At 38.3% G+C, this 23,951-nt stretch overlaps 2 protein-coding genes across 5 annotated transcripts; both read right to left on the reverse strand.

Moving 5' to 3' along the window:
- Window positions 1-290: 290 nt before the first annotated feature.
- On the reverse strand, window positions 291-9,967 carry LOC117571774 (paired box pox-neuro protein). 4 transcript variants are annotated; one of them, XM_052004395.1, is made up of 6 exons: window positions 9,753-9,966; window positions 6,256-6,654; window positions 4,162-4,302; window positions 4,005-4,084; window positions 577-1,788; window positions 291-517 (listed from the first exon to the last, which is right to left on the reverse strand). In XM_052004395.1, exons 2-6 carry the CDS (start codon window positions 6,266-6,268, stop codon window positions 458-460), a joined length of 1,506 nt encoding a protein of 501 aa, XP_051860355.1. In that variant the 5' UTR covers window positions 6,269-6,654; window positions 9,753-9,966; the 3' UTR covers window positions 291-457. The 4 variants fall into 4 exon arrangements, with proteins under 4 accessions (XP_051860355.1, XP_051860354.1, XP_051860356.1 ...); XM_052004394.1 differs by lacking the exons at window positions 6,256-6,654; window positions 9,753-9,966 and adding an exon at window positions 4,409-4,466; XM_052004396.1 differs by lacking the exons at window positions 4,005-4,084; window positions 4,162-4,302 and having other exon boundaries at window positions 9,753-9,967.
- A 9,162-nt stretch (window positions 9,968-19,129) lies between these two features.
- LOC117570750 (facilitated trehalose transporter Tret1) lies at window positions 19,130-23,082 on the reverse strand. Its single transcript, XM_034252572.2, has 4 exons — window positions 22,977-23,082; window positions 21,447-21,934; window positions 20,209-20,517; window positions 19,130-20,138 (listed from the first exon to the last, which is right to left on the reverse strand). Exons 2-4 carry the CDS (start codon window positions 21,931-21,933, stop codon window positions 19,360-19,362), a joined length of 1,575 nt encoding a protein of 524 aa, XP_034108463.1. The 5' UTR covers window position 21,934; window positions 22,977-23,082; the 3' UTR covers window positions 19,130-19,359.
- Window positions 23,083-23,951: the final 869 nt, after the last annotated feature.

Genomic DNA, 23,951 nt, shown 5'->3' on the forward strand with positions numbered 1-23,951 from the left:
ACATCCTGTAATTTTGCACTTTGCAGCGCATTGTTGCAGCCAATTGCTGTTGCTGGCAACTTGTTGACACTTCATTGGCGTGCAAGTTAATTAAAGAGCGCCTCCAACTGCTACAACAACAGCAACAGCAACTGCAACTGCAACTACAACTGAAAGACAAAACAGGTCGGGGACCACACGAAGACCAGTTAACACAGCCAGACAAAATAACAACCAGAAAAAGGAGTACGAGTACTTATGCGCAGTTTATTTAAAATATTCAAGTACGATACGATATATTTAAAACAGCATTTACTTATATTATTTACATGCTTGCATACAATTGCGACTATTTTGTTGAATAAATGTTTATAGTAAACTTAAGATTACTTATGTATGTAGCTGCTTGACAATGAAATACATTTTGTAAGTAAAGTAATAGCTTCTCAAATGATGCAAGTAAAGAGTTTACATATTTCTAACTAGCATTATTCATTTTTTGTTTACGAATAGTTATCACGATTATATGGGGACAAAGCTGGGGAAGGGGAGAGAGAGACAAAGAGTGAGAGAAATTCACTTAAATTAATTAACTACCTCCACACTGCAATCCTCCTCGATGTCCACAACATTCAGCTGCGGTTTTGTGTTGCTACTCAAAGCATTTGCCGCATCCTCCGAGCTGTTCGAGCTGCTGTTGCTACTGTTGCTGTGGCTCTCACACGAACTGGAACTGGAACTCGAACTTATACTATCCAGATTATCACGCTTGGCTGTCGCTCCCTCAAGACTCGCCTCGCTGCTCAGACGCAGACGCTTATCGGGCTTCTTCAACAGCTCCTCAATGGAATACGGATTCCTCTTGCGACTATTGTTGTTGTTGTTGTTAGTGTTGTTGTTATTGTTAGTGGTGTTGCTCAAAGTATCGTTGATGCTGGCGCTAGTCGAGATCAATGACAACGCTGTCGGCGACGATTTGCCCGAATCGCAATCACTCAAAGGATCGCCCATTGCGCATGGTTTGGTCAAATCAATGGAACTCTCCGATTTGGTGAAACCGCCGCCACTCATCGAATGATTGCCCGCTGCTGCCGCTGCCACCGCAGCAATGTTGGCTGCCCCATGTGGCAAATAGTTGCCGGCATAAGGCAAGAACTGACCCCCTGTGGCCGCCGCTGCCTGGGCAGCCTGCATGTGTGCCTGGGTGTAATAGAGGAGGGAGGGATTCCACAGCCAGTGTTTGTGCAGTGCCGAGTAGCTGAGATCCAAGCCACCCAGTTGGCTGGACACAGCGCCAGTCAGCGCATGACTGTGACCAGCATTGCCGTGACTAGGTAAGAGCTTCGGTCCCGCTGCTGCCGCCGCTGCTGCTGCTGCCGACGATGATGATGATGAAGGCGATGCCGGTGGTTTGCTGTAGCGTGAGGCTGATCCGGCCAACGACGATGTGGCCGATGTTGTGGCTGATGTGGGCGTTGCACGTTGCATTGCACCTGCCACCGCATTGCCACCACCGCCTGCTGCATAGAGTTGCGACGGTGTGGCATAATCACTGTGATGAGCTGCTGCCGCTGCCGCCGCCGCTGCTGCTGCTGCCGCTGCTGCAGCGTTTTGTTGGCTGGAAGTCATCTCATCGGTCCACAGGCCACTGTTGCGCAATATGCGATTGATGGAGCTAATCGAGGGCACAGAGCTCTGATCGCAAACACGTTGCTGCTGCAGCTGCTCGCGTATTTCCCAGGCGAACATGCTGCTGTTCTCCTCCTTCAGACGTATGATCTTCTTCACCACCGTGGGCGTGGCCACTTGCTGCAAGTACAAAAAAATGGGAAATTGTGTTGTTGCATTCTCTGGATTTTATAGACATTAATTGCCGTGAAATTCAATTGCGAAACGCAGACAAAAAAAATGTTGAAAAATGTTTTACAGAATTTTAGCAAGGGTCTCTAAAGTCACGCCCACTGCGCCAGTGCTTTATATCAACCGATTTCTATCGAGCGATTTTTGAGCAATATGTTAATTTACACAGCAATTTCCCTTGCTCCCCTCACTCTGATGCCGTGTCCTGCCTGCTCCACGTGTGCTCACGTGTGACGTGTGACGCGGCAATTCATTAAAAATTCATAAATACTTGTAAGTATGTTTCATAGTCGAAGGGGCGGGGCGGAGCGGGGCGTGTGGAATGAGAGCGCGTTCAAGTCCGCATTTACATCACAGATCTTATCACGCCATCTACACGAACGCGCTTTGTCCGCCAGCCAACAACTAACCCCTGCTTTGCCCACTGTAACTGTTACCCCCAGTCTCTGGACTACTTACTACTCTCCCCACCACTCATCCGAGCACTCACCACTCGACGTCCCCAGAGCGGCGGCACTTCTACACATATTAGTGTATATATATTGACCCGGCGTAGGTGTTAAATGCACGTTTTGTTTGAGCAAGTGCAGGCAGTTATTGAATCACCACGACATCAAAAAATAAAAAACAACAATAAAAAAAGAGGAGGCGACTCTGGGGTGGAGTAATCACTGCTACACTGGGTGGGCCCAGCAAAGAGCAGACGCGACGGCAAACAATGCACCTGAATTTGTACATCAACTACGAGTGCACACTGAGAAAAATAATCAATCGCGATTTAATCGATTCGTTGACAAAGAAAATACTTAACATTGGCACAAAAGATATTGATCAAAGTAGTAATCAACTAAATGTTCAATCTATTTGATTTGAATACAAATTTAAGTTGATAAATAAAATTTATAAATTTATTTTAATATTGTGATTTTTTTGTGTTGATACCAAAAATCTTGTTTAAAGTGATATATGTAAAATTTGTTCAACAACAAAAATGTTTACTCTGCTTTATTATAATTCAAAGTCAGCTTAATTATATCAACAAATACACTTGCTTTGATCATCCTAATTTTATATTGTTTATCTATATTTGATTTAAATTTTGAAACAATATATATATGTATATATTTTATGAAATCTAAAGTAAAATTATAGCACTTGATATATTATTGGATTATTTTTTTGTGAGGCATATGTATGGGAAATAAATTCATCATACAATTTATTGTTTTTAAGATTCAAATTTTTTTGTGCTGTACTATATGTAGGTATAAATCTTACTTTATTCCTACATGAAAATTTCTTAAAGAGCTCTTCTTATATGTTATAAGGACAAGAATTTCATTGAAAATGTTTTCCATTCTGAAGTTTTGGCAAGTATATTCCCCTTAAAAATTACATATTATGTTTCCTACATTGTTTTATTTTTCGTTAAGTACATCTTGTACACTTGTGTTTATTTAATAAATAAAGTGTAAATCAATTACAAAAAGAGCAGCTCCTACTTAAACTTCCTTTTCTCTCTGTGTATCAGCACTAGTATTTACAGCTACTCACACCACTGTGCACCGTGATTCGCGCTTATCCTGCCAACAACTACTGTGTTATACTACACAATTACTATCGCAATCTTTACTGACGCGCTCGCATATTGTCGTCACTATCAGATTTGAATGGCCTCAAACTGCACGGTAAAGTCAACTATCAACCAGTAGCCAGTAGCTGATTGAGCGTGCGAAACTCTTCAGCTGACTAGAAAAAAACTATAGACGAGTTTTCCATCCATAAGAGACGTCAGGCAGCCGTGGTAACAGCAACAGCAAAAGCAACAGCAACAGAAGCGTGCTGGCTTATCAACGGCAGTAAATGAGATTGATTTGTTGCGCTCTGCCCACGCCAATGTGTCTCCTCCACCTCCACCTCTACTTCCATCACCTTCTCTTCCTCATTCGAAAACCTGTCATCCCAAAAGCACAAAACATAAAAAATATGTAAACTAGCTACTCTTTATCTTTGATACTTTATGGATTTACTGCTGTGCGTTTGATTTTTATACATATAATCGTTTGTTGATTTCACGGCGCACACACATATGCCCAAATCCCACGAAGCCCAATCAAAATCCCACTTCCACATCCTACATAGACTCCACTTTATATTGCACTCACCTTGGTCTTGCTGCCACCAATCGATCCCGGTCTTATGGAGCCCGTCTCGTAAAATCGCGTCAGAATTTTCGAAACGCAGCCTAGTGAAGAGTGGAGAAAGCAGAAAAGCCTTTCAGATAAATTCAACTCAATTTGCAGTGCTTTTTAGTTGACTTACCATGGGACACCAGCAGTTGTCGCGATATGTCGCAAGGCCTGACTCCGCACAGAGCCAAGTCAACGATGCGACGCCTCACACAGTCCGGCAGAGGACGCCCATTGACAAAGACTCCGCCCAACTGGTTGACACCTGCCTGACCTGCAACACAGAAGACAACATCGTTTTAGTTTCCAAATATTTCTTATTCACATTCAGTTATTCGCAGTCGATGCGAGAATCGTCTTAAAGTATTATTGATTATTACTATTAATGTTGAACATGATTCACATTATATATTATATTATTAAATTTTATTTGTATCTTTAGTCTTTATTTGTTGTTTCTTAAATTATGTATTTTGAATCAAAAAATCGTTAATAAACATTTATTTTATGAATTTGGATCTCTACTTATAAATCAAACATAAAACTCAGTGGTGTAAGTTATTAATAATTTCGTTACTTTCTCGTTGTTTATTTTTTCAGAACAAAACATATGATAATGTACTGCCTAATAATCACAAATGTATATAAATTAATTTTCTTTTAAATCGTTTGTAAAATGTTATGGAAAAGAATTTATTTTTGCATGCATTAATTTGTAACACTTATTTTATGTTGCCGACAAAATATAGAATTTTTATACCCGCTACCCATAGGGTAGAAGGGTATTATAACTTTGTGCCGACAGGAAATGTATGTAACAGGTAGAAGGAGGCATCTCCGACCCTGTAAAGTATATATATTCTTGATCAGCGTCAACAGCCGAGACGATATAGCTATGTCCGTCTGTCCGTCTGTCCGTCTGTGTGTCTGTCCGTCCGTCCGTATGAACACCTAGATCTCAGAGACTATAAGAGATAGAGCTATAATTTTTTTCGACAGCATTTGTTATGTTTGCACGCAGATCAAGTTTGTTTCAAATTTTTGCCGCGCCTACTTCCGCCCCCGCAAAGTGGAAGTTATTAAAGAAATACTTTTGTATGGGCAAAAACGCCTTCTTACTGGGGGTCTGAGTTGCTTTAGCCGACAGTCTGGTATATTGTGCTGTCTATGGTATATTTTGAATGCGGTACTATATCGATATACCAAACATACCATTTGGTATATTCTTAGTATTTGTTAGTATATTTGCAGTATATTCGGTATATTTTGAGAATAATACCGCAAAATATATTGCTTTTAATCAAATTGGGTAGCGGGTATCTCACAGTCGAGTACACTCGACTGTAGCTTTCTTACGTGTTTTATTTGAGTTTAGGAAGCAAACGTGCTGTTGAGTTCAATAAAAATATTGTGATAGAATAAAATTTGTATTCTAATCAAAGGCAATCTTAAGATGTGCGCATGATAATTGTAAGATAAGTTAGAAACAATTTCACAAAAAAGCAGCTTAATCAATAGCAGAAGCTGTCGGACAGGTGGAAAGACATGGCTGCCATTTTATACGTCGGACTCGCACTTTTCAAAATTTAATTCTATGTAAATATATTTCTCTCTCTGCAGTGCTATAATAACACACAAAATTCCTAACTATAATCATTATTGTAAAAACGATGAAAATGAATGTGTAAATGCAATAAGTTCTTTCTAAAGATGATTCTTAGTGGAACGCTTTCTACGCTAAAAGGAATTCTATATTCAATTAGCACAACTCCTGCTTATGCCAATTCGTTTTCGTTTTGCCATAAAATTGAGCAGGAGTCTTTCAATACGCTCGATTAGTGTGTGTGAAACACTCATGCACTAATATTGCCTGGGACTACTAGTCGTATTATTAATAACCGCAATAACTTGTGCACACTCTTAAACTACTGCCGAGGGCATCTCTTGCAGTCGAATGAGTACGAATTTAATGAAGTGCGAATTTTATGTTCAGTTGTTTCTCTTTGCTGCTCGGGGAGCGGGGGGAAAGAGCATAGCGCCTAAAGGCCGAAAGGGCTGTGATTAGTTTTTAGAGACGGATCGCGATTATCACCAGTTAAATGAGTTTAGTTTTTGTTTTTGTTTTTGGTTTTTTCGGTTTTTCTATTTGTCCATTTGTTTGAGTGGTGTGGCGATCGCATCGAAGTCGCGCGCACACTTTCAGCTCATTAGCTGACCCAAAACTCACCTGTATGTGGCATGACTTGAAATCCGACAGCAAAGTGAATCGCCTGCGTAAACTATGTGATATTGGTTTTGGTTTAAAGTTTTGCTTAATCGTCGAATTTTAATCAAATTTGAAGAACGCCATAAAACCACGCGAGTCGTTGTTGCCTGCTGCTGCTGCTGCTGTTGTTGATGTTGATGTTGATGTTAATGTTGCTGCTGTTCGTTGTTGCTGCTGTTGATGTTTGCTGTTACTGCAGTTGATGGATTGTGTGTGTTTGTGGATGCCAAGATGCTAAGACACGTTCTCTCCCGTCCGAGTTGGTAGCTGGGGAGATGGTTTTGGTCGTTTTTACGGCTTCCACGAAATCTCTGCGCACGCTCTTCCAGCCGGGGAATCAGATCGGTAAGAAAAAAAAACCTAGTAAGGAAAATACATAAAACTTAATTATTTCATAAAACTAGCAAGGCAGCAGCACCAGCAGCAGCAGCAGCCACTAAAGACAATGCTTATATTGGTTGTACGATGTAGTACTACTAGTTTCAAGATATTTGGCGTTCAAGGTTTTTTTAATGTTCAGTGGTTTATGTGCGCAGAGCTGAGCTGAGCTGAGCCCAAATGTCCCATGTGTGCCTCGGTTATTGTTGTTGTATCTCAAATTAGCTGCTTATCAGGCACATTCTTGGCGCAGCGTGAACTGGCCCATTATCACAGAACTGGAATAGGGACCACAACTTAAGCATTGCCCGTTGCATGTTGAAGTGAGCGAAGTCAAGCCAACAAAATATGCAAATGCCTAAACTGGGCGAGCAATTAAAATAAATTTTGGCCAATTGGTCATTTGGTTAAAAACATACCAAAAATATGCAAATGCTTAAGCTCGAGTCAACGCGACGACAGCAGCTAGAGCGCACCCCCAGCTACGGTTTCCGTTTCCTGTCATTAGAATGAATGGGCCGGCAGTTTAACAGGTACTCCTTTGTAAACCTGTCGCCGGCCTGTCAAAGGCATGAAAACGCGCACCGAAGCACCGTATAAATCAAGGAAAAAAACCCTTATTCCATAGCTCTATAGTCACTTTCGCTCTCTCTCTTTCTCAGGCTCTATGCACTTTGTCATGGCCATGTTATTATGGAATTCTCATTAGATTTAATTACCCAGAGTCCTTAGGATTTGACTTTTCGGTTAGTTTTCAGCTCGTAAAATCCCAAAAAACAAAAAAAATAAATAAATAAATACGCGTGTGGAGTGCAGCGCTGCTTTTCAAAGGCACGAAATTAAGTTGTTTTTTTTTGTATTTTTTGCTCTGCTAGGTTTTTATTTGGGATTTGAATTTAGTTGTGGGGCAACTCGTGGCAGCCGTTAAGGTCATTAAGTGCCACTGACTTATACCCACATTAAGCAGCGATAAAATTTGTTAGCTAAACTCTTTCTCTTCTTTTTTTCGGAGAGGGAAAACGAGAGAGATTTTTCATTTGCGGCTTTGCCCAACGAAGGGGTTACTGCCATATTATTCATATGTTTGGCGTGTTTTCATTTACTTAACTTTACAAATTAACTCAATTTAGTAACATACTTTGTGTTCTTAAGCAGCAGTTGAGTCAAATTCCGCATTGTTCATCACTTTTTATTTGAATTAAGGCAAATAATCGAATATTCAGATGAACTTTTTCATTTTTATAAATTCGTTAATAGAGTTCATAAATTGAAGCTACGTTTTAAATACATTGAAACGTTACATTTTCATACTGTTAAGTTAAAAATAAACTGAATATAAATTTGTTGTTAATCTCTCAATATCAGTAAACTACAAATTTCATTGAGAGATTTAAACTCTACTTTTGAAGCACCTATTTTGGGCATATAGTGAATAAAAATTTGTTGATAATACCACTAATTCAGTGAACTACAAATTTCATTGAGAGATTTTATGTTAGATATGTTAAATAGGTAAGAAAATTTACATTTATTCATATTACATACATTTATTCATCATGCAAACTAAATAAGAATCCAAAAAAATTTAATATTCATCTTTCAATCTAAATGAGAATCAAAAATGTAAAAAGAAAATCATACAAAATTTAACACACATTTATTCGCCATTCAAACAAGAATCAAAGACATTTTAATATACACTTAGTTGTCATTTAAGTGAAACGAAAATCATAGAAAATTGAGCATACAGTTATTTGACAAACCAAATAGGAATCAAAGAAAATGTAAAACACATTTATTTCCCTTTCATAGAAAATTGAAAATTTGTTATTCAAACTAAATAAGAATCAAAAAAATATACATTTAGTTGACATTTAAATTAACGAAAAGCATAGAAAATTCAACACACATTTATTTGCTATTCAAAACTCTAATGTCATAATCATCGCTGACCGAATTATTATTATCAACTCTTCGCATTTCTCTAATGAATTAGAAAAGAAGCAACCTGAAAGGTCGTCCCACTTAATTGATGCGCTCTGCCTACAATTTGATCAATACAAAATGTAGATATACACTTGTCAAGCACAACACACATAAAAATCAATAGAAATTAGTTAAACATACAATAATTTAAATGCGTACGATTGCCGAAAGTGGAACCGACAGGTTCGCCGAGCTTCTGTTTCAGAAGCAACAACAAGAACGACAAAAAAAAAAGAAGAAAAAAGGGAACCCGTAGCGCTGATGAGTATTAAGACTCAAAAGAGACAAATTAAAATAAGAAAAATTAAAATAAAAACGTACGTATTTGAATATGATTATAGGCTAATGCTTTTTTTAGTGCAGCAACAAAAGCAACACCAAAACAGCAGCCGCATAAGAGTCTCTGATATGAAACTCAGTCAGAATGAATATAACGATCAATATCGATTTGGGTCTTAGACTGCGTCTGTGACTTCGTCTGCGACTTTGTCTGGGTTTGGTCGAACTGGCCACGCTTAAATAAGTTAAATAAGTTGTTAAGCGGCTTGTTTGGTAGAAAGCTTTCAAAATCAATAGCGCTATAATGGCTGACGGCATGACAAAGAATTAATTAGCATACAATTTTCAAATTTTGTCGTTCGTTCGATTCGTGGGAAAAAGCGGTAGCTCCCATTTATGAGTTATCATGGGGCCGCCGGAAACTCAATTTCTATGTGACTTTTCGCAAAGCTTTGCAATGCAAATTTCGTTCGGAGCTCATGAAATTAAAGCAATATCTGTTCGTTTCGTTCGTTAATTTGTATTTAACCAAAATCCGATATATTTGCATAAATTTTGAAGCCGTTAAATTGTCGTTCATCAGGTGAATAAGCCTAAGCGCAAAGCATTGATTGAAAAAAATAAAAAATAAATATAAGCAGCTATTTTAAAAGTCGTCGTCGCTATCTTATCAAAAGCCAAAAGAATGATTTTATTTCGTACGATAAATTAGATGCGAACAATTCTTCATTATTATTATTATGGTCGCTTGAAGTTGTGTGAAAACTTATTTATTTTTATAAATCCTTTAAATGCCTTTCTTTTTCACATCTCACCTTTTGTAGATCTCGTTTGTTTATTCAGTTATGTTGAATCGATATTTATTCACTTGCACAATTATATATTTTTCTAATAACACAAATTTTGTTTGCCTGCGGCAATATCCTTCATGGACATTAGTTTTCCGAGTCGTTTCGCGTTTCGTATACGCAGCGTAAACTTCTTAATGGTAATAGATTTTCTTTTTTTCTTTTTTTTAGGGATCGCGTCGCGGTTCAACTTGTCACTCGACCGTCAAAAATTTAACTAATGCCTGCGAATCGCACTGGCAACGCACAACGCATCGATGATGAACTGATAGCCGACATATACTAAACACATATAGTACTATAAGTATTCGTACTCGCGCACTCGTGTTCTTTTGCTCAGCTCAGCTCAGTGTCCGCTGCCCTACCGCGGTACCGTCAAGCCAACTCTGGACTGCCACCAGAAACAAAAAAAAACCTACTGACAAATCTTCACGGCTTCTCAACGCTAACGGGGCGGACGAAACGTTTTTCTGGTGTAACCGGTTTTACGGCAAAGCAGCAAAGCAGCAAACAGCAAAACAGTCCGCGAACAATAATAATAACAACAACAACCGCAGACGCAGCAGCAGCGACAGCCCCTGTTAAACGGGCCATCAGCCAATCATCGTTGGCCTCGCACTGCGCATGTGTTGTGCTGAAGTCAGCGGGTCTTCTCATTGGTCGAAAGCGTGGCTGGATCATCTGCTATGCTCTGCCAGAGGTCTTGGGCAGCCGCACTGTGGAGCGTGTCCTTTGCACAGCGTGTCCTTTAATTAAGATTAGAATATAATAAGATGCGTGTTTTTGTTGCGGATTATAAATTTAAGAATCAACCAAATTGTTGTGGAAAATATCGTTTCATGTGTTAGAATTTAAATATAGAAAATTTTACAGTAATGAATAATGCATTATATTTATTTAATTTACTTTTATTTGTTTCTGTTCACATATTAACAACAAGTGCTTGACTATAAAATAAATTTAATAATTTAAATTTATTTACTAATACATATTAGTAATTAAAAATATTCCTCTAAGCATTACGCACTTACAATTTCAAAGCCTGCCAAAAAGAGCAAAATTTGATTACTTATATTTATGTGAAGAATATTTGAAGTAAAATAAAATGTTTCTATAATGAATGAATGAATTCCTAAAATAATTATTTAGTTCTTTTGCATCTCAGTAATAAGTGAAATGACCAATTCTCCAATATTTTCGAGTGAAATAAAGAAAAATAAAAAGCAATTCAAGAAAATAGAAAAATTTATAAATACTGTAGCATAGTTATGAGCTCTATTATAAGTTTACTTAATCAAAATCAACCCACATTAGTGAGTCGAATACTGGCAAATGTAACTTACAACATCATTTTTTCAATCATAAAACGTAGAACGTTGACCACTGTGCCCTCATATTGAAGCGTTGCGTTGCGGCAGCCGTATCCGTAGCCGTTGCCGTTGCAGTCGCGTTCCGGCCAATCGGTAGCGTCAACGCAGCACGCAAACGTTTCTCTATACCCACCACAATGTGGCAGAGGCATTACACTATCCGTGAATGTGTGTGTGCCTGACTGAGTGAGTGTGTGTGTGTGTGTATGAATGTGTGTGCTTGGCGTAGCCGTTACCCTGGGCGAAACAGCGACGGCTACGGGCGTGCGCCGCTCCCAGTCCCGAATACCGAGCCTCGACCCGGCTGCCTCTCACTCTCCTTCCCGCTCCGACTATAGACTGTGGCTAAATTGCGTTTTTTGGGTGGCGGGGCATTAAATAACGCTTTGATGGCGTAAGCGTTAATTGAATATGACAATTGTCGCCTGGCATTTCAATTGAGAATGAATTCAAATTGGGTGACAGCTGGCAGCGAAAGATAAAACGCCAACCACAACTTTGCAGTGCGGACAGCAATGAGAATATGGTACAATATGGGAAATGACAGGACTATGTCCAATAGCATGACTAGTAAATCGATTCAGCTCATTTGAGTTTGGCAAAGTGATTAACCCTTAGCCGCGTATCTGCTGCAAAGCTACCTGACGCCCCAAAATACAAAAAACAAGTCACCCAAAAGATGCAAAACTCTTGAAGCAGTTTACAAGTGAAAATCAAAAACTGTGCTACATGGGGTGGCACAGTACACACAGAGAGCTGCGACATTAAAAACCCGTCACCGAAACTGCTGCAAGGCAGAGATAAAACTGTCAAAAGAGCACGAGGCCCAAGTTGAGTGGCTCACACTCGCACAATCCCGCACAATGGTCCTTCTCCAATGTTATAGCTGCTCATCCTGATTTTCAGTCAACACCAACACCAACAGCAAAAGCAACAGCCAACAGCCAACACGAAGCACCAGCAGCAGCTGCTGCCCTGTCTTTTCTCATTCAACCAAGCGCGAGGTAATAAGATCAAATGAGTCAGCCGTGCGAATAGAAGCGACGCCCAACACACACACCGAGTGAATATAGTCAAACCTCAGTCCAGGACACTTTGCTTGTTCTGCTATCCAGACTGTCCGCCTGTCTGTCTCTCCGGCACACTCTGACGCTCTCTGACAACAATGCGATTATGTGACCAAGGACTTTTCAAGTGGCTCATCGCAGTAGTAGCAATAGTAGCTGCAATTACTCACACTCTGCCCAAAAAACACGCCCCAATTAAGGTCAAACACTCAAATCTGTGTGGGAAGTTCATTTTGTAATCCCTTTCACTCCACAAAAAATGAGCAACCGGAAGTGGAAGTTTGCTCGTTGCGCACTCTAGCCAGAACGCCTTCCCGCCCATCACAAAAAGAGGGCGGTAAATCGGCTTAACTTCTTCCGATTGACTTGCTTTCCCAGCATATTGCTGCCTGTCGCGATGTCTATCTCCAAAATTACAATCGCTTATATTGTAATTGAATTGAAAGCTGTTGGCAGGCGACCTCAAAGTACTCGTAAATCGTGCCAACACTTATAAATATAATCGACGCTGTCTACGATTTATTTAATTTTTTTGTAATTTCTGTAAGCGCTTCTTTATTGTTTTGCGTGTTATCAGCTCATTGCAAATAAAAAACAACAAACTTTTAAATATAAACAGTATGCAAACGTGTTTAACAAGAGTTTATTTGGTAGTCTAATTTAACTATTATTGATTGCAATTATTACACATTTTCTATAAATAGTCATAGCTTACATGCACTAAGGACAACAGTCAATTTTACTTGTTTTATGAACATATCCTCTATATATAGTCAATAAATATGACTGCACCTAAGGTATGTGAATTATAAAATTAAATAGAACTGCAAAAGAAATTGGTTTTAAATTGAGACAAAAGTTTTAACTGGAACTCAAATGTTGTTTTATTAAATAGAATTTAATAAACATAAGTCAAGGATGAGAGCCTATATTTAAAATATACATAAACAATATTTCCCTTACGGTTATTCTTTAAAAATCTCACAGATAAAAGTGTGTCTTAATAATAATGGTTTATACATTTCAAATGTACTTTGTAAATCCTTTACAAAAATGTTAAAAGCCTTGAAAACCATGTAACATACTATATAATAAATAAATGAAACAGATGCACGCCAAATTATAAAATATTAAGATGTTGACTGGAATCTAAAAGAGTTTTTTATTTAATAAGTTATAAATTATAGTGTGATAATAAATATAATATATACCTTGCACTTATTTCACAAAAATGTTAAAGATTAGAATATATCTAAAATATTTTGAATAATATACTTCGCAGTTCTTCTATAAAATTACAGTTAATAAAATGAAAGAGGTGCATGCCAAATTATAAAAGTCATAAGGAAGCCTCACTTTATACTCATCTCATCTTTTTAAGGACTACATCTTAATAACTGTCGATGCCGTATTTAATATTTTGACTTGGCGTGATTATATCGTATGCTCTCGCTTCATTATTTCTTTATGCAATTAGGCAAACTCCAAGCTCGTGCCCGCGGACAGTCTGCCAAAATGACTCGAAGGCAGATTTCATGGTCATTAATAAGAAACTGCGTCTGCCGTTGCCAATTCTCTGTTGCCAATGCCAACGCTATGTTCGTTGGCCGCGATACAGCGCCAGAGGCTAAAGACATCAGCTACTGTTGAAGAATTTGCAAATTGGCTGCTTTCGACTAAGAAGCAAAAAGTTGGCGTTTATTGTGTGTGGGTGCCTGAGAGCACTGCACTCTCTCAGAGTAGACGAAATTAACGATTTTTGTTGATGCGATCGATGGTCAGCAGATATGGCCAAACATTCTACATGTACGAGTATATTTTCAAATTGCAGGGGCGGTCTAATTGACGGTTCGGCTACCAAGTTAGGTATACTTTTGTGCGGCATTGCAATCAGCAGATGCCACAGCGAACACAACATTTTTTTGTGTCTTTTAGTTTTCGTTATAAAAAAAAGACAACGATTTTTTTTTTCTTTCAGAGAGAGAGAGAGTAAATTGGCGCAGGTTACACATGTGCCCAAATCATGAGCATTGATGTAGACTCTCCCTTTTGCAGTAATAATAATTTCCACGCAACGCTCTGCGTTGATGGATGCAGCACAGACAGACAGCAAGGACAGCGTGCCAGACAGTTCAAGTTGCAGCAGGCTCTGGCATGCACCTTGCGTCAGGGATGCGTCTGAAGTCAGAGACACGCGCCCAAAAAAAACAAAAACCAAAAACAACAAAAACCAGCAGCAGCAACACCTTACTATACACGAGGCAAGCAGGCAGGCAGGCAAACAATCGATTGGACAATTAGGCAATCCTGCAAAACAGTTGCCGACAATAAGACGGATAAGATAAAGGCGGCTGGACTTGCGTATTTTTCCCAAAAATTGTTTTCAATTTTTACTGCCATTCGTTGTCCGCCTACACGCGATTCGATTTCTCGACTCCAGTATCATAAAAACATTGCTGTCGGAGTCGCAGACGAAAACAGTCAAAGATGTGTCCTCGTCGTCGACTGTCTCCATTACAGTCTTTGCTCTCAAATAGCCAATTAATAAATACGGCTAGCAGCTCGTAAGTTTGAAAGCAAAAGACTGGGGACACCTGCCCAGAAGTGGGACGGATTGGCCGGCAAATCTAGATAAGGGAAATGAACAATTACAACGGACTTTGACAGCAGGCGGCGGCGGAATTGTAACATTTTCTCACATTAAAGGACGAGCCAGGACGACGACGAGGACGGGGACGGGGACGAGGACGAGAACGAGAACGAGGGCAAGGACTAGGCGCTCCACTGGGCACACAAAATGGTCGTCGAATTTTATATTTAGGGGTGAGAGAGGCTGCTTGTTAAGACAAACTTTACACGCAAAGGGACTCGCAACTCACGATAAATTAAATGGCTGACATAATTATGTCTAAATTGAATAAAGAAAAAACGACAGCAAGAGACTGAAAACAAAACCACGTTTATGGCCAATAGAAACCATAAATTTATTTTATTCACACACAAAAAACAGTTTATAGTTGAAGCGAACATGAAAGCAAAAGCTTCGGACTGTGATGTCTCAAATAATGAAGTGTTTAGTAAATTTCCTGTTAATGCTGAATTGGAATCCAATGAATAATTTAATAAAATATAATCATAAAAGTGTGCAATCAGTTCAAAGCTGAAGCAAAGGAATGCCGCCATCAATTGTTGTTGATTTTCATCCATTCGTTTGCCGAAATTGATTTTGAATGCAACGGCTGTGTAACTCATCCAGTGCATCATAGAAACGAATTCGATTTAACGCTTGTCTATGCCCAGGCAACACCAAAGCAGCCACTGAATGCCGCACCACTTGAAGTGGCTCAGCTCAAGTCCAAGTCTTCGAGATGTGCTTCATCCTCATCAAAGTGTTAAAATAATCATAAAAAATTTGCGCCTTTAGGTCAGCATCATAAAGTATCCGTATCTTGGGCTAAATGCAATATTTTTATGAGCAACAGCCGCGGCGTTAAAATGCGGCAAACGACCAAGCTCACTCCACTTTGCCACTTCGTTTGCTTCGTTTGGCGGCAGCAAAGCAACTGAGTCAAATACAGTAGCTCGACTAATTGAAAAATTAAAGTTCAACGACGACTTAGGCATTCGGACTCACACTTCAGTGATTCATTCTGAGAGAAGATGCTGCGACTGAAGCTGCTGGCTTCAGGACTGATCGACAGGCGGAGTTACTACAAGTATATTTCCTCTTTTCATTTTTACTACGCGCATATTTCCTCTTTCTTGCATTTTAATATGCTGCATACATAAAATGCTTGAAAACTGTATAATAAAGATTACACATAACTGGCACGTAAGGTAATTCTTTCAGATTCAGTTTCCCATCTTAGATGATGGTTTAGATTGAACAAAGACCCCGAAAAATTAAATAAAAATAAAGTACGTAATTATATATTTTTGCATAAATCCATTTCGTTTAATTAGACCTTAGACAGAAATTAAAAAACAAATGGTTTAATAATATAGGTTTGTATTTTATTTAATTGAAAGCAAAATAAAATAATTGTCAATATGGTTCAGAAGAAAGTATATTATTTAATTTCTAAATAACAACTGAAACGAAGATTTAAACTGAAAGATCCTAACAATGTGGACAAAATATATGTTCAAGAGTATATATTCCAATTTGCAAATAAAAATAAATTTAGATCTTAAATGTTTTAGAAAGACAAAACAATAGAAGACGAAGTTTTAAATATAGTTTATTTGCACAAGTTTGATATTTCACAGTGAGAATCCCTTATCAATTACAAAAATTTCACAAATAAATTATGAATTCATATATTCCTAAAAAAAGATGCAAAAAAAGTTATAGCAATCTTACATAAGTTGTTTTATGTTTTTCAAGTTGATCGATCCATCCAATATATATTTTAGGTAGCAAGTGACATATACTTGCATTTTTGTTGCATAAGACTTATCAGCCATCAGATTACAAACGTGTTGAAATATACTTACCATTACACATATTTGTTTTAAACGATTGCGATTGCTTATTACAACTGTTGTAAGTGGCTTTTATGTGCTCACAAGTGCTAAGTAAGTACTTGTGGGGCAGTTGCTTGGGTAGCCGTCATTTAACGCTGTCTGCCCTCGGATGCATTGGAACAAAAGTTCGCGTTGTGTGTGCATTGCACTAATGAGCCCGTCTGGACACCTTTGGCAGACACATTAAAGAGACGTGCCCACCAAACACCAAAAAAAAAAAGAAACAACAATGCAAGGCACAAAAAACTCCTTAAAGCCGGGAACGCAGATAATCGAATTGGAGTAAACACAGGTTGGCAGCAAAAGTTGAATTTGAGTAACGCTGAAAATCACTTCTGGTTTTTTGTATCGTGATCACGCTGGATAGTCGACTGGATCGATGGATCGACGGATCGATGGATCACTTGCTGGCAGCTTTGACACACGCGTTCGACGTGCGCAGCTGCAGTGAAGTGCTCTCGTAATTTGCCGTCGATCAGCGAAAAGTTGGGTGAAGCTTTTCGAGGTGTGTAATCAACCAACAGAGATCAGATATATTCTTTTGCGAGAATTTGTTTTTTGGCAACTTACGCCTTTGGGGTGCAAAAGGTTGTGTTGAGTTGTGGATTTTTATCTGAAGCAAGTACATAAAATGCGCTAGCTTGAGGTGAGTCAAGGAGATGCATTTAGAAATGCTGTTGTTATCCCGTGTCGCCAGGCAATAAATTATCCGTTTAAATGACCCACAACTCATTGTCAACACACACAGACAGACACAAAAGAGTGATGTCAAAAATGCAATGTATTGGCTTATAAACATAATCAAAATCGCATCAAAACAAAAGCGAAAACATGCACGACATGCTGCGTCGTTGATGATGACAGCAGGACAACGGGAGATCGGGATTATCATCCCTAACACAGGACTACTCTGAGGTTTACGCTTGGCTGCCCACAAAAGGTGTTCGAAACAGAGTCAGAAGATAGGCACAGATTGGCATTATTAGAATGCGCATATGTTGTGTCAACATCTCCCCCTGAATTCATTCGAATTCAATTGTTTTGTGGTTCGCCAACGTTACGTGCCATTAATTTGACTGTGGTCCAGGTTGCACAACTATTGTCACAGACACTGACATTTCAATTTTCGACTGTAATTGATGCGCTCAAGTATACAATTTACTTCATTTTTTTTTTTGCGACAGGTGTCAAACTGCAAACAGTGGAAATTGCCAAATCACGATTATAAGTACGCGTACTCACAGAACCCAAATACTCGTATAACGATGCTGGGAGGCATTCATAAACAGCAGCGGAAACCTTAATGTTCACACATTTACAGCTCATCAATTTTGCGTTTATCCTTTTCCAGTGGGTTCATTCAACTTGATGCTGCATCATGGTCTGGTCCTTGTTTAGCGCCGTGTTGTTACTTGTTTGTTGTTCGGTAATCGCGATCAATTTGTTTTTGAGCCAACTTATATACTCGGACAACAGTGTATGGCCTAAACGCTTGTCGCGTAAACCATATGAAACTGATGTTGAGCTGATGCTGCTGCTGCTGTTGTTCTCGATATATTGTCGACAACGACGACTCGCCCCGTCTACCACATTATTAAGCCATAAAATTGAAAACTTTATATAATTACATAAACGATGCTTTCAACGCCCAAAGCACATTTTCGGGCATGCTGCCAACTGCCAACTGCCAACCAATTTTTCGGGGCACACACGTTGTGATATTTTACGTAGCAGCCTTGTAACATTTAATGACCAGAGCAAAATGTGGTTCTTGATTTTATTTTGTTTGGATGTGGATGTGGAGCTGTCCTGTCCATGAGCTTGACCAGCCCATGGCGCAATGTGCACATAATGAGAGGGTCTGCCGGACATGCTGCAGCATCCACCTTTTCATATTACCAGCATCGTCATTAGCTTTAGCATTACCATTACTCAAATTTTGCATGCAACTAAATTGCAGAAGCATGAACAATAATGTTAAAAGGCAGCACAAACTTGCCGGCCAATTTTGTTCTTCTTTTTTGACAACATGCAAAATGTGAATTTTATTTTAATATTAAATGACTTTTAGTTTCAAAATTCTTTTAAAGTCGATATTGCTATACTATTATTATGTTTTAAAGTGAATAAATGCTTTCTTATTAATAATCAAATTTTCAAATATTTCAAATGGACAAATTTTTCCAGACTCCCATCGATGGCCATCGGAGTTAAGCCATTTTTTCTACGAACTTTTTCTTTTGTAATCAAATAATTTGCAATATGTATTTATATTATAATAATTTCATTCCATAGCAATTCATTTTCTACAAATAATGTTTATTTATATGTTTTATAATTTAAATATTGTAAATACTTGTTTTTATTTTTTGTTTTTGTATATTTTTGTATATGTCAATAGAAGTTGGCTCTAAATAAATTAAATTGCAATTTGTTTAGCTAAAAATCGGAAATATATAAATGAAAATAAGAGTAGCGTAATTTACGATATTAACGTAATTGTTTATATTCAATTTATAGTATGAAAACTATATAAGATATTTTCTACTCGTATCACAGCACTAATTTCTAGCATATTATAATTTGTTCTACTCATTTTCCCTAAATCGCTCAACGCACCAGGACATTTTGCATTTCCACTTCGGTTGGCTTCTTGCACGACTTTCCAGTACGGAATTGTTCTTCGATTTCAAGGAGAGTGCGACGGCGAGTCTCCGGCAATGTCCAGTAAATGAAAATCATGGCCGCAAATGACATGATGCTGAAGAACACACACGAATTGTAGATGCCAATTTGGTTCTTGATCCCCGGGTACGTTTTGATGCACAAGAAGGCAAAAAACATGCCAACGGCAACAGTTAATCCTGAGGCCGGACCTCGCACCTTTTGCGGGAACAACTCCGAGATCATAAAGAACGGCAACGTATACAATCCAAGGGTGCTCAATACGATGAAGCCAACAAGCGCAATAACCGGCAGATAGGGTATGCTGCGGATGAACTCAAACCAACCGTAGCAGGCCAATAGCAACATGGAGACGCACATGCCCAGTGTGGAGATGATGCCAGCACGACGACGTCCCCATTTTTCCAGTACAATGCCCATGGGACAGGTTGTCACCACTCGAGCAACGCCAATGAAAACGGCACACATGAATGGATCGATGGAGACACCCGCCTCGATTGAGATTTGCACGGCATAGACAATGACCACAAAAATGCCCGAGAGCTGCTGGAAGGCGAAGAGGCCCATCAATATGAGCAGTGGCTTATAGACCTCAGGCAAACGCAAACATCTCGTGAACGAAGGCTTCTTTTCACCTTCGCGCAGCTGCAGCGATTTTTGCAGCACATTAAACTCCTCCAATACCTCGGGATGTGTGATATGTGCTACGGTTAAAAGAGATGACATTATAGTTATTAAAAAACAACTATAAATTCATGGCGAATTCACACTTACGCGACTTGTCAAGTCCGCGGAAATAGTTGAGGGACTTTTTAGCCTCCTCCACACGCTTCTTCGACAGCAGCCAACTATGCGACTCTGGCAATGGAATCACACACAAAAGTGCTGTTATCTGATAGCCACAACAAATCAGCGCAATCAATCGAAAGTCATCCCTTATAAAGTAGCCGATGCTATACAGTATGGTAATACCCAATGCCACAGATATGGAAGTTCCGAGGATGAGGCGACCGCGGAGCTTGGGCAGACTTATTTCCGCGGCATAAACCCCTGACGGTGCGCTGGCCAACCCCATGACGATGCCTGCCGAGAAAATATTCAATTAAATCAACAGTTATTATGTTATTATTTATTAGCGACCAGAAGGGTGGAAGGATTTCAAAGTGGAAATAAAAATATGCCATCGTAATCTGCACAAAATGCTTGTTCTACTTTCAACTAACTAAATGTTCGTTGAATTAAATTACTAAACATCGAAAAGTAGAAGTGTTCTAATTAAAAAAATGTTCTTAAAGTTTATCTATCAATCTACATGATTGTTAGAGAATTTTTGTTCAACTCTAAAGTGTAAATAACAATTGTTTGCAATACTTAGAAACTTTTTATATTTAATATACATGGATTTTTTTAAACTTTTTTCTGTGACCTATCAAGTTCGAAATTTTTTTGTAGCTGCAACAACTACAACTATCGGGTATTTTAGAGTTGATCACTCTCTCTATCTTCGAATGTGAACAAATATTAATATAGTATAGATTATGCATAAATTGGAATTAGAAATACAGTTGGCAAAAAGCGGCAACTTGTTGATACAAAGAACTAAAATTGTCTTATTTTGTATGCATGTCCATTTCTACTAAACCAGTTTTCCAAATCAAAAATATCTATTTCTTTAAGCCGGCAAGCTGCGCTGCGAGTTGTTGCTACTGAACTTACTCAACAGCAACTTGTTTGCTTAGATTTTCACTCGTATATATAGATGAGTGCAAAATACGTTTAGGCTGCCTGTGAGTATCTTTATCTGTCATAGCAAAGCATTCCAGAGTGCATCATTTGATAAAGTCTTCATAAACATTTTATTTGCCAAATACTCGTATATCACGGCTGTGGTAAATGAGTAATTTATTTGTATTAAACAAACACTTGTCTAGGTTTGTCTGCTAATCTTAGGCAATCTAGTATACTATAAATGCAGGTCAATGTTAATTCAAAATATTAAAACATGCACTTACCAATAATAAAACGTGAGACCAGCAACTGCGTACTAAAGGATTCCGAACTTGTTCCACTCGCTGTGGCAAGCAGAGCCCATGAAGCAATACCCAAAACATTTAGCACATAGAGCGTACGCTTGCGTCCAATTTTATCCAGCAATACACCTGATAATAAACCACCCAAGGGGCATGATAGTGTGTTGATCGATGCAAACCACGTAGCTTGTGTGTCAGTCAAATGCACCGGCTCCGTGACATCTTTTAGCTGATGCATCGCAACTGTGGGAATGGCCAAGCAAAATCCTGTTGATAATACTCCCATATTGGCCAGGATCACCATGAGGGACTGGCGATGCACAGCTCGGGATTGTTCGCCAAGTGGCTTCGTTTTCAATGGATTATTCAAGCCAGCAACAATTTGAGGGGTTGGTCGCTCCCTCTGCTTGCCATTGCTGCTGCTGTTCAGCTGTTGCAGCTGATCCTCTACATCGGAAGCATCCGCCATACTAAAAAGATATAGAAAAGATATTGCATTATTATTTAATAGAGGATCAAAGCTATCTAACATATATGTTCAAGAAATGATATTTAGTATGTTTAATTATTTGTAGTTTATAAAAAACTAATTTAGTAACAATTTATTTAGAAATTTATTCAATTATATTATTACAAATTATCTTCTGTCTCAATAATATTATTCAAGCAATTCTTTGATTAGTTGCAAAAGTTAAAATTCAACTCCCGAAATTAGGCCATTTTATTTTTATCCATATTAACATCTGTTGTATTATCAACTTTGTCACGAAGACTAACGAAATCAAAGCTAGAGAATCACGTGAACTTTGGATGAAGTTCTATGTTAGTTGAACATTTATTTAGTATACACGCGAATAGCACAAAAAAAAACCGATAATACTATATAAGAGTGTTGTACCCATTCTATTATTCCACTATTCAAGTACGTGAAAGACACACCTCAACTAATCGCCACTCAAATATGCCAGAGTGTATATTCATGTATGTATGCATAGTATGTATAATTATCTACTGATTACATATGATTTGATTTCGCTCTTACGAGTTAATTTAGACGCCGCATTGGCTAGTCACTCACTCTAGTTAAGTTAATGGGATTAAGTATTCATTGATAACAAATTAAAAAATAATAGTTTACATTCACTGCATAAAAGATAACGCCACTTTGAACGATAATTTTAGCACCCAAAACAAAGCTATTGTTGAGTGCGAAATACTCAATATTTATATTGGAGATCTCAATTAAGCACTCGACACTCGACTCATCAAATATTGACTCAAATATCTATGTAAATACACATATGCGTATAAGCAATTTAAAGTCCGTTGTTAACCACGTGCTCAAACAATATTTGACAACAACTGCCGAAAAGAAGCCAGAACAGGTTCTACTTGTTAGATACAGAAAACCAGAGAATCAGCTCCCCATAGAGTAAATTGACGTCACGATTACACAGGCCACCGCACAAGTCACTCAAAAGAAACGCTCAAATCTTCAAAAAATATGCTTGCCTGTTTCTCTTATTTAATTGTTGGCGCAGGCGCAAACGTTAAGCGTATTCGAGAGATCTTCGATCACGCCGAGCAAAAGACTTGACAATCCACAAGCGACGAGACTCTCCGGACAACTAAAAATCGCTTGCCACGTTCAACGCATCGCAAGCTTCAACAGGAAAGAGTGGTCGACTCGTTACGAGTGCTTGACCATGAGATACCCTAATAACAATAAAAATGTTACTTTTTTATATAAACTAATACGACCAAGCATTTATACATCTGGCATCTGTACATCTGGCCCTCTTACGCTTTATATTCTATTATGTAAAATAAATACATTTATGGGAAGTCCATAAAAAAATACAGTTTAAAATGTAATTAAACAATTTAGATAGGTTAGCCTTATATCACGGAATAGATTCCAGTTTTCATTAAAAGTTATAAGCAACTTTTATCAGTTAAGGTACTATATTAAGTAGGCTCAGATAACATATTTATTTGATGTCTCACTATAACACTTCTGTGTCACGCCACCTCTTTGATTTAACGCAAAATACAGGGTATATCACTAATCGAATTTATATTAAGCGTTCGTTCAATCTCTCTCCGCGTATCTCACTACCATATATGTAGGACGCTTGTCGGCGATAAAGCACTGACATCGTCATGAGCCAATAGATTTTTTATGTCATGATCGTTTTAATCGGCGATAGAACGTTTTTTTATCAGAATCGAAAGTTCAATCAACATCTGAAATAAATTCTAGGGTTTAGCTTTAAGCTGACCCTAGTAAATTCGCAAAACAAAATATAAATATTTTGAAAACTATATGAGTATTAGTTGCTAGCTTGCGGCTTATCAGCTGAGTCAAAGGCACGACCTTCAGAAACAATTCAAATGATATGCTTATAAATATTAAATAGACACAATAGCACAAGTCAACTACATGTGTTCGTAAAGTCATTCTCCTTATCTGTTTTATGTTAGTTT

The sequence above is a fragment of the Drosophila albomicans genome, chromosome 3 (genome assembly GCF_009650485.2).
Source record: "Drosophila albomicans strain 15112-1751.03 chromosome 3, ASM965048v2, whole genome shotgun sequence".
In the NCBI taxonomy this organism is placed as follows: Eukaryota; Metazoa; Arthropoda; class Insecta; order Diptera; family Drosophilidae; genus Drosophila; species Drosophila albomicans.

Excerpts from the sequence above, each read along its gene's own strand:
- LOC117571774 (XM_052004394.1), bottom strand. Across the intron at positions 4,085-4,161 it reads ACAACTGCTGGTGTCCCATG|GCTGCGTTTCGAAAATTCTG; the intron begins GTAAGTCAACTA and ends ACTCTTCACTAG. Across the intron at positions 1,789-4,004 it reads TTGGTGGCAGCAAGACCAAG|CAAGTGGCCACGCCCACGGT; the intron begins GTGAGTGCAATA and ends TTGTACTTGCAG.
- LOC117570750 (XM_034252572.2), bottom strand. The coding sequence starts at position 21,933 with ATGGCGGATGCTTCCGATGTAGAGGATCAGCTGCAACAGCTGAACAGC. Across the intron at positions 20,518-21,446 it reads GGTCTCACGTTTTATTATTG|GCATCGTCATGGGGTTGGCC; the intron begins GTAAGTGCATGT and ends TTTTCTCGGCAG. Across the intron at positions 20,139-20,208 it reads CCGCGGACTTGACAAGTCGC|CACATATCACACATCCCGAG; the intron begins GTAAGTGTGAAT and ends TTTTAACCGTAG.